Source organism: Gavia stellata, chromosome 23, assembly GCF_030936135.1.
Source record: "Gavia stellata isolate bGavSte3 chromosome 23, bGavSte3.hap2, whole genome shotgun sequence".
Lineage (NCBI taxonomy): Eukaryota > Metazoa > Chordata > Aves > Gaviiformes > Gaviidae > Gavia > Gavia stellata.
The window spans coordinates 12,838,024-12,852,490 of NC_082616.1; the positions used below are offsets into that span (position 1 = coordinate 12,838,024).

Consider the following 14,467-nt stretch of genomic DNA (forward strand, 5'->3'; position numbering starts at 1 on the left):
CTGTGAGCTCTCTCTTACCTGGTATCTCTTACACTTCTTGCTCTCACAGACTGTCAGGTACTGTACTTTAAAGTCATCTTTTATATAAATGTTCTTTATATTTTTAAACTGCTGTCTGTCTGCTCCCTTTCTGTCCAGTTTATTATTCTTTAGTAGTGTGGAATGAGATACTTTGCGCTGGTTCTGCTTCCTGTGCCTCGGATCTGTTCAAAACATTGGTAGCCATTAAGAAACGAGCAAGTTTAATGGGAGCATGTCTTGTCTTTTTTCAAAGTTAGAAAGGGTGGCAAAATGTGGCTACTTCTAATGCTTTTTTGTTATTCTGTCACTGGATTCATTGTCAAAATAAGCAACCTTCTCAGGAAGAAGTAGGAGAGCAATATCTTTTCAGGAAACTACTATAGAAACTAGTTGACTGCTTGAACGTATGAGCTAGTGCAAGCAAAATATGCAAAGAAATACAGCTGGTCGAGCTACTTGATTTTAAAGAAAAATATCATTCAATCTGTGTTACACTCAATTACAAATTGGTGCTTACAAATGTGGATCTATTTTTTTCTTCTAAAGAATTCTTCTTGTAATCATTGATTCCAGAAGCAAATCTAGATTTGTCTGTGCCTCTTGGTTCTCAGATAGTGTGATTTCTCTGAGTGTTTGTAGTACTGCAAGCAATGCAGGTTTTGTTCATTTTAATGTTAAAGATTACCATGAATTACAATTAGATTTATATTTCCTAGTAACTAAAGTAAAATTTATTTTAATTTCTTAAAGAAATGCTTTTATTCATGTTTACATTTTCAATTACTTGGTTTATTAAAGGTTTCCAAGCAGTTGTTAAAGTTTTAATATAGTGTAGACCAAATACACTAAGGATTAGGAATGGAAAAACTAAAGCAGCAATCCAGATTTCGGTATTTTAGTGGTTATTTAGACAGAAGTGGGCATATTTTTGCTCAGAAGTGTAGTAAACTTTTTCCTGCTTTCAATACAGTCTTGTCCTGTGGAACTTATTGTTGTGATAAATAAAGCTCGAACAACTTCATGCAACTTCTGAACTGAATTCTGTACTTGTACGCAGACACACATGTGAAAAACAGATGTAATGGCCTGAGAATACAAAGCTACTTTGTTGTAGGGCATTCATCCTATCACCTAGCCAAGATGTGTTTGGTGGAAGCAGTGAGGTTCCTCTATCATGTTAGCAGACTTTCTTTTATTTCTCTTTCCAGCTAGTAAGTCTCTGACAATATGACTGTCACCTCCCACCTTTCATTTCCTGGGAGGGATTTCTGACTCTTGACCAGAGTCGTTAGCTGCTGTAGCAAGAAAAGAAAAGTTTTTTATGTGGTGCATTATGGCTCTCCAGGGATTCCTATTCTGTGAAATATCTTTAGTGTTTTTTCATCTCATGCTGCTTACTGTTATCTTCAGTTGTAACACTGTAATTGTTCTAGCTATTGAATATGGGCATTGACCTGAAATACTAACTTTTTAAATTATTAATTTATTATTTTATTTTATTGCTTTCTGTAAGACATTTAAAGTCAACAGTGATACTTTGAGGTCAGTAAATACCAGAACAGTTGGTCTTTGTACATGTGTATTTGTTGGATAATTTTCTGAAATAGGCGCAATTTTTATTAAGTATTTAAGTATTATTTAAATTCACTTGGTAGTGTAGATTGAATGAACTAAGCATATTGTCCTCCTCCTGCAGGCTGCTGCTGCAGTCTGTGTATATTGGTCTGCAGTCTGGTATCCCGAGGGGCTGTACTTCTTGCTCACTTATGAGTAAGCGTGGCCTCAATATCTGTGCCTATGGAGCAGACAGGAAGCAGAGCAGGGGGAAGGAGACAAGAGGAGGACAACAGAAAGGTGGTGGAAAGGTCACTTTTATTTGTGCATATTATGTAACGGTATTCTGAAAGAAATCTAGAAGATTTAATAATTCAGCCCATGTTCTTTAGTGAAAAAAAGAAATTCAAGGATTCTCATAAGAGTTGCTACAGCAGCATTTTTCATAATTTTTTAAAAAAGGAAAATAGCATTGGCTGTGCAGATTGAACACCTTGAACAGTCTGCTGGTGGTTCTGCTGGTTCAGCTTTGATGGGGTGTGGGGGCCACCTCTTTGCTTTCTGGGGAAGGAGTTAGCAATTAGCTTACGTATGGTATGTGGCATTAACCTGTGTCATGGCCATAACTAAAAGCCTCTCTACTGAATGGGAACATACTTGATACCGAGTGTTACTGGTTGTTTTTTTTTTTTCCCTGTGCCAATGCTAAAAGAAATGCATTTCTAAAAGCATTGTGTTGCTAGCTAATCTCAAGAGTTCCTGTTGCTCCTTCCCCAGTATGTCAATTTACTTTCTCACTTGAATTTTCATGCCTCTCTCTCTTCTCTTTTTATTTCTTATTTTCGGTTGCAGCAAAAAAAGCTGCATGATTCAGTTTGTCCTTGCAAACTAAGCCCAAATCATATGTAGCTTAGATCTTTTTTTACTCTGAATTGTTGCCTTTTTATTCTCCCCTTCCCCTCTTTATGGAGGAAAAGTCAGTAAGCATAGTCATCTTTACTACACTCTGCATTTATAGTAGTTTTGCTGCCTCTCCTCTATTCTTTCCCTTTCCAGAATGAACAGGGTCTAGTTTGTGTCTCTAGCACTGAAAAACATAGCTTTGTTCACGCAACATCCTCCCACCCTTCCTTGTGCACTCCGAACCCCCAAAGTAATTTCTGTCCTTTTTCTAGACTTTCTACCACTTACACTGCTCATACATCTCTCTCCAAACTTTACAATTTTTCTAAGGATATTTTATGAAACTTAAATTATAACTTCTGTAACTAGGAGTTACATTCTAGCTTTGTAACTTAGGAATTTTAAATATTTGAATGGGTTGCTTTTTAATATAGCTTTCTCAGGTAAGGAGTTCACATGTGTATATAATTCTGAGGTTGTGCAAATATTTTGTGTTTTAATTAAATCAACAGAAGTTGAAGAATCTCAACAGCTGGAAAATTCAACAGGAACAGAAGCTATGGGCCTATTTGCAAACCAAGAGCAGCAGCTAACTCGAAGTAGCAGCACTTCAGATATTACAGATCAGTTTCCATCTGATTTTTTTCAAGGTAATTTTGATAAAATATAGTGATACTGTACTTCTGAAGAAAAAGTGTTCAGACTTGTTCAGCCTCATAAATGCTATTTTTGTTTCTACTTTTTGTTCTAAAATGTTTTTTGTCTCGTTTTCTTACTAAATCTATTGTTGGTATCTTGTTGACAGAACTGTGTTTAAGAAGTTAACAGGCCACAAATGCAGGACATGACCTTTTATGAAGCAGGGCAGTTAAAAATGAAACCTTTTGAATGTATGCATTTTGTATGTAACGCAAACTTTTTTTAATCTGGCTTGCATTTAAATTTCGTGTATTCAAGCTAATAGGTCTACTTCCGTTCCTGTCATGTAAGTATGTTATGCTTATGAAGGATTTTTTATGACATCATCTATTCCATTTTAATGTTGTATTACTTCACTTAGCTATAAATATAAGAAGTGTAAATGTAACTGAAACTTTTCATATAATTTGCCATGTACTTTAGTCCCATAAATTTCTTGTTTACTTTCTAAAATTTGTAGGTAAAAAGGCTGGGAGTTCTCATAATTTAACTTCTTCAGACTCCAAATCAGTTCAGGAAAATATGGGATATACAAAGAAGGAACATGAAGCTGAGCAAGTAAGGCCAAATAGAAAGTGATTATTGATAAGATTCTAACATTATTTTCTTTCTAATCAGATGGCTTTTAGTATTTAGAAACTCTAGCAACTGCAAGTGTGAAAAATCATTCATTACATTTCCAGTATGGCATCTGGAGTTGAGCTGTAGCTGTTCATTATCCTACTTGGTATGATAATTCTGTGGCTCCTGATCTTGTCAGTTGCTTATGGAGTTTAATGTAATTGGCTATATTCTAGTCTTATACAAGACTTTTGTGCTTTTTTAATATTAAGTATAGACAAGAATTTAATAACTTTTAAAATATAAATAATTCATGGCTATTAGAGCTACAGTACACTGGAATAAATGTTTGATGGCTTGAAGTGCTGGGGAAAATGCTTTCCTTCAGCACAATTTCTGTCACCAGCTATGTATTGCGGATGTTTGTATAAGTTAACGTTAGGGCAGGGAAGCTTCGTAAATTTTTAATGCAACTTTTGAATGAATGGTAGAAATAATAAATGACCAAGGCTGATCATCTTTGTGGAAGTATAATGCAATACAGCATGGAGGACTTCGAGCTGAATCTTGTCTTTGGACCTTAGCTCTCCCATACGTCTAGGCTTAAAGAACCATTAACACTTAGCTCTAGAAAGGAGAATCGAGACATGTTCTGCAGAGTCCTTTCATTAGTCGCTTCAGGAATAACAAAGTGTCTCAAAAAGGAAGGAAAACCTAGTCTGCTTTGCATGGTGGAGGAGAGGGAGAGAAGTAAGCTCAGTAGTTGGGGGAATTAAAAATTAACCTGGCTCCCCATTCTATTTTAGTGGCATGTGTTATAAAATATTCACAAGCATATGCTGCCAGGCTGTTACCAGTATTGCACTTCCACCCTTTTTGCAAGTGGAAGCTGGGGTTTGGCAGTGTATTCACTGCATAGCTTGCTAATGTACCATGTGAACTAGTTTGACTTCATATCACAAGCCACTGAAATATTGTCATCACTGATCACTAAGAGTCAGATTTGCCAGGGAAGAAAGATGACTCTGCAGTCTATCAGGCAGCGCAAGTAAACATGTATTTCTTGGAAATGATTGTCAATTCTCTCCAGTTAAAAAAAAAAAAAAAGCTACAATGTTAGATGATATAATAATTTGTACACGCCAGTTGTCTCTTTAGTGGCAATAATTTGCTTTCTCAGACATAGGCAGAAAGAAAAAGTGGATTAATGTCTGGTCAGTGGATCAGAAATTGCTTCAAGAAATTAATTTAAAAATAGTAGTACTAATAATTGCAAATATAAAAACGTAATTTCAGAAACGTTTTGTAAATGTTAACTGAATTGAGGAATTTTAGAGTAGAGATTCCTTCAGTAGTTAGATCTAGTATGCTCCTAGGGGTAAGGTGTTGGGGCTTTTTGTTGCATATTTGCAATGGAAAACATGATACTCTTTTTCTGGCAGAAAGTAAATTTTGCTATTCTAGATGGCATGGAGTTGCAAGAAATGTGGATTTGAAGGTGATCTGCCAGATAGAAAGCAAAACAGTTATGCTTAGGGACAGAGCACTATCATCTAGAAGTGGAAAATTGTCTGAAGGGTTTTCAGCAAGTAGGCTATAAATCCACTTGGTGAAGAAGTTAAACAAAACATCAGGTGTCTTTGCATGGGTTGTTCTGCAACAGAGTAATGCCCTGACGTAAAAGATGACTACTAATTTCTTCCTGAAGATTTTTTGATACTTTTAAAAGTATTGAATGATTTCAGATTTGTGGAAAAACATAAGTAAAAAGTCCTGCTCGTTGGAATGAAAACTGAGTTTAAGAAAGGGAGGATAAAGACTGAAATTGAAAGCATGATGGTTTCCTGGAGACATTTAAAGATGTTTAGGTTGTCGTGAAATATCATGAGATATTCGTGAAAATACCTTGACTGAGTTGTAATTAATTTCCAATAAATGTGTGTGTATTTTGAATTTGCTAAAATATGATGTAGTTCTCAAAACTGTAATAAGCTGAGATTAATATTTTTTCTCTGAAGGTACTAGTACGAAGAAGCAGTAGTACAGCTGAATTAGATTTGAAAGCAGACTCACAGCAATCACATGGAAATTATAGAGAGAGAGAAAAAAGTGAGTTCCAAGAAATACAGTATTTTTCTTAAGTGTAGCAATTGAAATCAGTGTCATAATTTTGTCTTGCTACAGATATATTAGATGCTTTTTTCATCATGCTTTGCTAATATAGTCTTTAAAAACAGGGTTTGTGTTCTTTATCAATCCCCTTCTCGCTTTAGGTGAAAGTGTTAGCAGTGACACATCCATTGGCTATAATAATGAAGTAGAGATCGCGCTTGTCCCCTGGCAAGCTTCTGAAGAAGACCGTGAAGTTAATGCGTCAGCAGATGTTTGTGTGGATCCTGATGCACCTCGCTGGCTTCAGCTTAGTCCTTCAGATACTGCAAATTTAACAGGTACTGTAGTCCAGAAAATGTATTTACTATTTTAGATTTTTGTCTCAAAAAAGAGTTTATACAGTTCAGTTTGCTTATAAAAAGTATGTTTCGTTCGGCATGTATCACCAAGTTTTGTTCATAATGTTCATTCAAAAATGAGATTTGAATACCCAGAGTTTAAGGAATTTGGATAATCAGATTGAAGCTGACATAGGTGCCAATAAATTGTGATCCAGAAAATGATCACACAGTTGAAAATAATTGGGTTGCTTACTGTGTCGAATTACTACTAATCAGCTGACATGTGATAGCTGATTGCTTGTGCTCTCTTAGCCTGCCCCAGTGTCAACTAAAATAAATTAATTTAATTTATATTTTAAGTTAATGGGTTTTATTCCATAGCAGAATGGTCTAAGGAAATTCCTTACTCTATATTTTGACTGATAGGAAATTACTGGTTAATTCATGGTAACTTCTCTTGTCTTAATCCTGTTACCCTCCTTATTTATACTTCAAAGTACGCAATGCCTGTACTCCAGTGGGATGTGATAAGTGGCATTCTCAAAGAGTTAATTTGGAAGTAAAAGTCCTTTTACCTTTTCGTTTTATTTATAGTATCTTTACCATATACAACACTCATGATTATTTATTGAAATATTTGATTCTTTGCAATTTGTAAAGGTACCTTCCCATCTAAGAATGTGAGTCAGAGATGTTATTGAAATAACTTAATGCAGTAACATATGAAACTATCTTATAGGCTGGTTTTGCTAACAGATACATACTTTCAAGAATGCTTTTTTCATATTCACTTTTTCTTTGAAATATCTCTAATTTAATGAACGAGCACACCTAGTTCAACAGTTCGAACTGCCATTGTACAAAAGGTAGCATGTAATACAGTACATGGTAAGGATTATTAGGTAGGATAAATTCATTGCTTTCTTTATGTCTGTGATGCAAGGCATCGTTCCTTTGTGTGTACAAAGAGAAAGGATTACATAAAATAACCTGAAAGGTTATGTAGACTAAAAGGAAAAATGGGGTAACAAATGTATAATTACCCAACAGAGCCAGTGTGCCCTACTGCATTTCTGGTTCGCACCCAAGTCACAAAACTTTGATTTGCTGTAGAAACCTCTATCGTGTAAGGCAAAAAATGCTGTGACACCACCACTGAACAACATAGATGCAATTTCCCTGACGGTAGATCTGTTGAAGATTATTCTAATGTGCTTAATATAAAATATCTGTTTTAACACTTTGGGAATTGATAATGCTACAACCAACAAAACAAAAAGGGCAGAAAGAAAAAATCCCGAAAGCTTTTTAAAAAATAAATTCAAGCAAATGTAAAAACAGCTAAAATGGCATTTATTTTGCTAACCTTCTTTGGGTCCTGGGAGCACACAAGTTGTTTCCTTCTGCCTGTGTAGAGGTTTCCTGCAACTTTCCTGGAAACATTGGCTGCTGAGCACTGCAGGGTGCCATGCTGGACCATAGGTCTGATTCTGCCTGCAGACAGGCTGCTACGCAGCTTTCCCTGCTCTGATAGAATATAATGTAACAGCTCTTGTCATTAAAATTTGCACTTCAATATGGAATTTTTCTTTTACAGTTTAAGCATATTATTTCCATTATCCTGACAATCTTCACAAATCCCTGCTTTCTTTCTCAGTTTGCATCAGGAACTGCTTCTGTATAAATGGTAATGCCTGACCATATTCTTCATCACTAGTAATGCATACTTTTTAGTTCCTTTGTTCAGTTGCATTTCCAGGTCATTTTATACTGTGTGGTCTTAAAAAAGAAAGGACTCAGCAATAGAAATATTACCTGTAAAAGCCAGTTATTGATTGACTAAATCTCTCGGAGCACATGTATTTTCCATTTAACTGCATTTGCCTCCCTGCTAAAAAACACCAACCCTTGAGTGGGGGCAGTCTGTCTGATATAAAACTCATCTATAGCTGCGTCATCTCTATGTGAAAGGCCCTTTAGCCTATATTTTCTACCATTTTTTTCTTTGAATCATGTGCTAGCATGAGCAATGAAAAAGAGAGAGATCATTTGGTGAGAGAGAATACTTCTGAGATGGAAGATGGTTAGAAGGAGTAATGTTCCTATTTTATTGACCAAATTTATACTGTACACGGCATTTCTAATTCATGGAAATTGAACTTTTTTTAAATTTACAGACAGTAGTGAATTCCTTGCTGATGACTGCAGTATAATTGCTGGTGGAAGCCTTATTGGTTGGCATCCTGATTCTGCTGCTGTGTTATGGAGGAGGATCTTGGGAATTCTTGGAGATGTGAACAATATACAGTCACCTAAAATCCATGCAAAAGTTTTTGGGTATCTTTATGAGTTGTGGTATAAGCTTGCAAAGGTATTGTATATGATGCTTACATCTAATGATAATGATTTTTTCTTTTGTTGTAAAAATTATTATTAAATTTGATTTAGTATTAGCATGAGATTTGGAGGATTCTGTCATAAAGAAAGATAATCCTGTTTGACTTCCAGTAGGTATCCCCAACAGAAAATGTTCACGTTCAATGGCAAGAGAATTTAGATTAGTTAATTTAAATGGGGTGAGGAAACAGTAGCAAAGAAAATAGAGGTGTAGAATAAAATACCGCAAACACTGGTATTTGGTGTGAAAGCCCATGGTATGACCTAAAATGGTAATACTTGCTTAGGCTGTGTGGAAGCACTGTAGAACAAGCTTTCCTGGTAGTTTGGCTTGAGTAGGAACTCTGTATAGCACAGGCTGTAGTGCCTTTAAAGTAAATCAAATAAAATGAAAAAGTAATAATATGAAATAAAGAGCATTAATGAAGTAATCTATCAGTTTTATTAACTCTCTTCTTTTAAAAACATTAGATACGGGACAACCTTGCTATAAGTGTGGACAATCAGTCTACTCCCTCTCCTCCTGTCTTAATTCCTCCTCTCAGAATATTTGCGTCATGGTTGTTCAAGGTAAATTATTTCTAAAATTTTCAGACATTAGTATTTTCTTCTATAGTGGTACTGAATTTGTGTATATTTAGTTGCATTATTTTTAATTTTTACAATTGCTGCTGGCTAAGAAGACGAATACCCTCCAAAGGCTATTTGGACTTGAATCTATTTTAATAAATACATGGAACAGACTTGGTTTATGGAAAATCTGCTGAAGATACAGTTTTGCATTATCTGGCTACTAGGAAAAAAAGTAATAATACAAGGTCTGTGCTCTTTTCAGGCAACCACCCTGCCAAATGAATATAAGGAAGGCAAACTTCAGGCATACAGGCTGATCTGTGCTATGATGACTAGGCGTCAAGATGTTCTGCCAAATTCTGATTTCCTGGTTCATTTTTATTTTGTCATGCACCTTGGCTTAACAAGTGAAGACCAGGTACAAGCTTTACTTGATAAATTAATTTGTTACTGTGTGCTGATGGAAATGTCTGCATTTTCATATTTGAAGATCTGAAGCAGAAAGGAAGCAATACTTTCTAACAATTGTTGCATGAAGTTATCCTGTGTAGCCTAGTCTGTACCTCTCTTTAGATTGTGTTGTCCTGACTTTGTCATTGCTCTCCCAGTTATAAATTTTTAAACAACTAATTATTTGTAACTTATGGTCACAACTGCATCACACATGCTAGTTGATGTTTCTTTCTTGCTTTCCTGATGTTTCTGAGGAATAATCTCAGTGATGATGTTCTGTCCACCTGTTTTGCACGGTTAGTAGCTGGGTCAAGCTGGTCATGTCAAAAATGTTAAAACACTCAGTTAACATCAAGCCTTGAGCTACCCTGTGTGTTTGACCAGTATGTCTAAATTTTGGTTCTGCCAAAGGAGGAGCCTTGTGTGTCCAACAGCCCTACCACGTTCCTGTCTGAACTGTGATGCTGTGAAGTCGCTGCTTCCAGAGCAGACGCTGGAGTTAGTCTGTTGTTCACATTATTTACAACTTCAGGGAGATAGTGGTTACTCCTAGCTCATGTTACAGATGTTTTTACCTTCTATGATGAGGTAAAATGCTAGACATGATCTTGGGCAAAGGAGGAGCTGCGAAGAGCTTTATGTTAATTTATGAGCAGCATCTGCTCTCAGCACACCCTTTTGAATGCCCTGTGCCATTACTTGCAAGGACATCCTCAAAAATTAGAATTAATGTTGTCCTCTCCAGACTTTTCCCCTTCACGATTAGTCCTTCAGGGTATGTTTAAAACTGTCATACCAATTCTTTTTAACTGATGCAAAGGGAACTGAAGGAACAACTGAGACAGAAGGTTATCTTATCACTGTAACCAAGAGGTGCTGCCAAAACATTCTGTTTCTGTGGATAAATATTGTTTCTAGGTCTCTGTGTCCTGGGTTGGCCTAATTAATAAAGTATTCAGTGGGAGATGAGGAAAAGACTTAATCTGTCGAGATGCAGGATGTTTATTGGGCCACAGAAACAGCTAAATACTCATAAAAACTGTAAGAAATACTCTTTAGACAAAAAAGAGACTATCTAGAAACATATCCACAGTTTTATAGCTGTAGGAATGAGTTTTCTTCCTTAAAAGAGATAGTCTAATGAAAGCAATGGCTAGAGCTGTGCTGTGGATGCCAGCAGAGGGCACACAGACCCCTTTCTAAGTCCTGTGGTGGTCACTTCTGCTTCTTCTCAGAGTTATTTCTGGTGCCTTTAGTAAGCCAGCGGGAAGAGTCTGGAACTGGTTTGATTATTTCTGAGATGAAAGAGAGAAATAATGAATTGTTGTCAGACTCTTGCCCTCTGAATCTCGGTTCCCCTCCTGAAAAGTTAGAGCATTTAGGAAAAAAACCACAAAAGACACAGCATTAAATTCTCTCACATAAAACACACAAGAAACTTTAAAGGTTGATGTAGACCAGATTTAAAAAAAAAAAAAAATCACTTTTATATTTGACAGAACAAAGACCCTTAAATCTGTATAGCAGCCACTGCCAACACAGCACCATAGGGATGGAAAATATCAGTAATTTTAAGACTTAAGTTGTTTTCATGTACACATTTCCATGAAATGGCCAGATTTTCAGAGGTGTTCAGCTGTCGGCAGTTCCTTTTTTCTAAGCTAAGGGTTGCTGTGTTTTTTGAAATCTGACTGCTTCCTGGAGAACTGTTTCTTACGTAGAAACTGAGAGATTTTTAAAATGTGGAGTTGGTTGTCGTTAGGCTGTTTTTTAACCCTGATTATTGCGTTTTGCTGTTAGTTACACAGATTTTAAGCTTCTTGCTGCTGTGCACACTGGATTTCAGTCCTTGTGCAGAGTTACAATCCAGAAGTTAAGGAAGATGAAATGAAGGCTGCGTAGTTGGCGTAGTGAAGGCAGACCCACATTGCACATCATTCCAGGGTTTCACATATATTTTGCACACTGATGCTGCTCTTTTGTTCTTCCTTGGTTTTGCTTTTTTTGCCTCTTGGTGGCACACTTGACCACAAGTTTTTTTTTCTTATGTTACTGTCCTTCCAGTTTTGCTTTCCTTAGCTCTGAAACTGGTTGAGGTGTTAACTCATGGTGCTTTGGAGCTTGGATTCTCATGCAACATGTTGATATGAAGCACGATCCTTATACCTATTTCTGTATCTCCAGTATGATTAGTGTCAAGGTGCTACAGCTTTCTGCTGTATTGTCTAGATTTTGGTGTTGATAGAAAAACAAAATAATACGTTTTTTAATATGGTTAGCAATTAATACAATATTATTCCCAGCAAGTGCTGCCTAACTTTGCAGACTTGTCTCAGGTGGTATATAAAAGAGCAATGTAGAGTTATATTTTATAGAAAGCTCCCATGACATTCTGAGTACAAGGTGTAGCAATTAGCTTAGCAGATGAGAAAGGAGATAACGAGGTAATGAGCTGCATCTAATTTGTCCATGTGGAAGTGTCTAACAACAAACATCTCTGAAGAAGTGAACAATTCTCCGCAACAATTGCATCACCTTTTCAGGTGGGAGAAGTCATTGCATAAACGGCAGTACTGAGTAAGTTGCAGTCTGGTGTTGTAATTACTTCCAGCTTGCAAAGGGGCCTGAGGTCAGGGGGCAAGTGACTGTCTGCGGGATGATCATTCTCCGCTTGTACTGCTCAAGTCAGTGGGCATTTTTCTGATGCTGTAGGGAGCCTGGATTTTTTCCTGCTGTTTTTATGAATGAAGCTCACTGAGGATCAGCACCTCCCCTCCCTGACCTCCAGTGTAAAGGAAAGTGAATTCGGACGTTCACTACCGTGCCGTGGGTTAGCGAAGGTAGTTCACCTATGGCTGCTCCAATTTCTCATGTAGATTATGGAAAATCATGAAATGTTCTTGGGGTGTGATTTTTAGGAGATGCAATGGGATAGCCTGTTGCAGTTTGGGTAGGCATAGCTGCCTTACGCCGCTAGGTGAGACCGATGGTTGAAAAGCCCCCATTCCAGTGATTGCAACTATACGTGTTTTTTGATTTGGACAATAAATACAGCTTTTTAAATTAAACCAAAGTCTAATACGGCAATGCACAAATCTTAAAAATACCTAAACCGTGAAAGGAAATGTATTTTATTATTGCTACTGGTTGCTTACTGTAGCAGTAATTTTTGCTTCCTGAACTTGAAAAGGTACATAAGCATCTCCTTGCTTCATGGCTTCCTTGTTTTTGCTGAAGAACAAAAGTAGCAAAACAAGATTCCGAAATACTACTAACACTATTCAGCCCCTTTCACAGAAAAGCAGCTATTGAGAGAATTCTGATTCTTCAAATCTGGTACTTTTGGTACTTAAATGGTCCTTCTAGATTACTGGTGTTTTTCTTCTAAAATGTCTGTGGATTTTTGTGACACCGTCTTATTTCTGTCTTTGCACTCTTAGTTTGAGAAGAGAATGCAGTGCAAGTTAGGTGCTTACCTTGTAGTTACACTGTAAAAGACGAGGTAGGTTTTCAATATTTTTTAAGTTTCAAACAGCCAGCTGTTTGGTGTAATATTTTTTTAGAAAGTCTCACCCTACTGCCAGGGCTTTAGCATCAGTTAACGTGCTTGGTGTAACCTATTGACAACACGTGCCACCAAGGTTTTGCCCAGTAGTCAGAGGTTATCTGAAAAGTGAGCTAACACGTTAATTATATTCCTGACTTTTGAAGTTAGTTTTATCAAATAAGTTTAATAAACGTACAATTATACTGGCCTGCCAGACTATCTTTGGAAAAGAGTGCTTATGTATATTAGAAGATATTAAGGAACATGGTAAAAAGCATAGACTTCAGAAATTCTCTGTGGAAAGGACAACTAATAGATAAGGAAAGAGGCTGTGCTGATGGCTTTTTTTAGTTCAGTGATGTTGAGGGCAGAACAAACTTTAAATATGGAAGGAAAAAAAAAAAAGCCCAAATCCAAATGAGTTGACAGATGTCCTTGGTGATTAAATTTCAGCACATGCAGACTGGACTGCCTGCAGAACGCAGCCCAGCTGTAGACGGAGAAGTTAACAGCTATGTTTTTAGCTTGATTCCTTTTAGTAGTAAAAGGATGACTTAGATAAAATACTCTATCAATACAGATGGTGATATACTAATGTATCTTATGCTTCTCTATAAGCCTCTTAATTTGTTTAAAATACACTGTTGCTAATTATGGGAAGGAAGCTACTCCAGTTATGTAGTAACTTTATGTAGAAACACTGACTACAGCTCTTTGCATGAGAGATGGCTAATTATTTTATGAAGCATTTTAGTAGAGTTGCTACCTGATAAGCCATATTAATTACCTATTTGTATTAACATTGATCTGAAGTTTAAAAAAAAAAAGTACTTGTGAGCTTTTATATCTTTCTGTTAAGATCTTATTCAACTGTGAGGAACGGTGTACAACTTCTAGACTGCTCAGCCCTTAGTGCTGTTTACTGGGACATGTATTAGCTGGTAGAGCATTGTCTTCTAAAGGTGCAATAAATGAGCAGCTTTGCTTTTGTACACTGTGGAATAAAGTACTTCTTGCCTGGATTTCTGCCTGATAATGTTGCACATGAGAACCCTTAGCTGTACAGCGCTTCAGAAACCAAAATGCATTTTAGATTCCTTTCCAGACTGCCATTTAAAAGAAAATAATCGTGATATCGTCTATTAAGGCTTAGATTCCCATATTTTAGTTTCTCGTGACTTTCTTCCAATGGCTACATGATTTTCTTCCTCTTTTAATCTCCCCCATATCTCACTTTCTGTAGAAAATTTGCCTGTGTGCCCCCATTACGTGCTTTGAGTGCTTTGAAAAAGTGTTCACAGACAGC

The 14,467-nt window shown here is 36.6% G+C and overlaps 1 protein-coding gene across 1 annotated transcript in view; it reads left to right on the top strand.

Annotated features, from left to right (window-relative positions):
• RALGAPA2 (Ral GTPase activating protein catalytic subunit alpha 2) overlaps positions 1-14,467 on the top strand; it is a 132,924-nt gene that overhangs the window by 39,962 nt on the left and 78,495 nt on the right. The window contains exons 17-23 of the mRNA XM_059828587.1: positions 2,991-3,128; positions 3,638-3,735; positions 5,757-5,847; positions 6,012-6,188; positions 8,369-8,562; positions 9,060-9,158; positions 9,424-9,579. Of these exons, the coding sequence (XP_059684570.1) occupies positions 2,991-3,128; positions 3,638-3,735; positions 5,757-5,847; positions 6,012-6,188; positions 8,369-8,562; positions 9,060-9,158; positions 9,424-9,579 (953 nt within the window). The remainder of the gene's footprint in view (positions 1-2,990; positions 3,129-3,637; positions 3,736-5,756; positions 5,848-6,011; positions 6,189-8,368; positions 8,563-9,059; positions 9,159-9,423; positions 9,580-14,467) is intronic.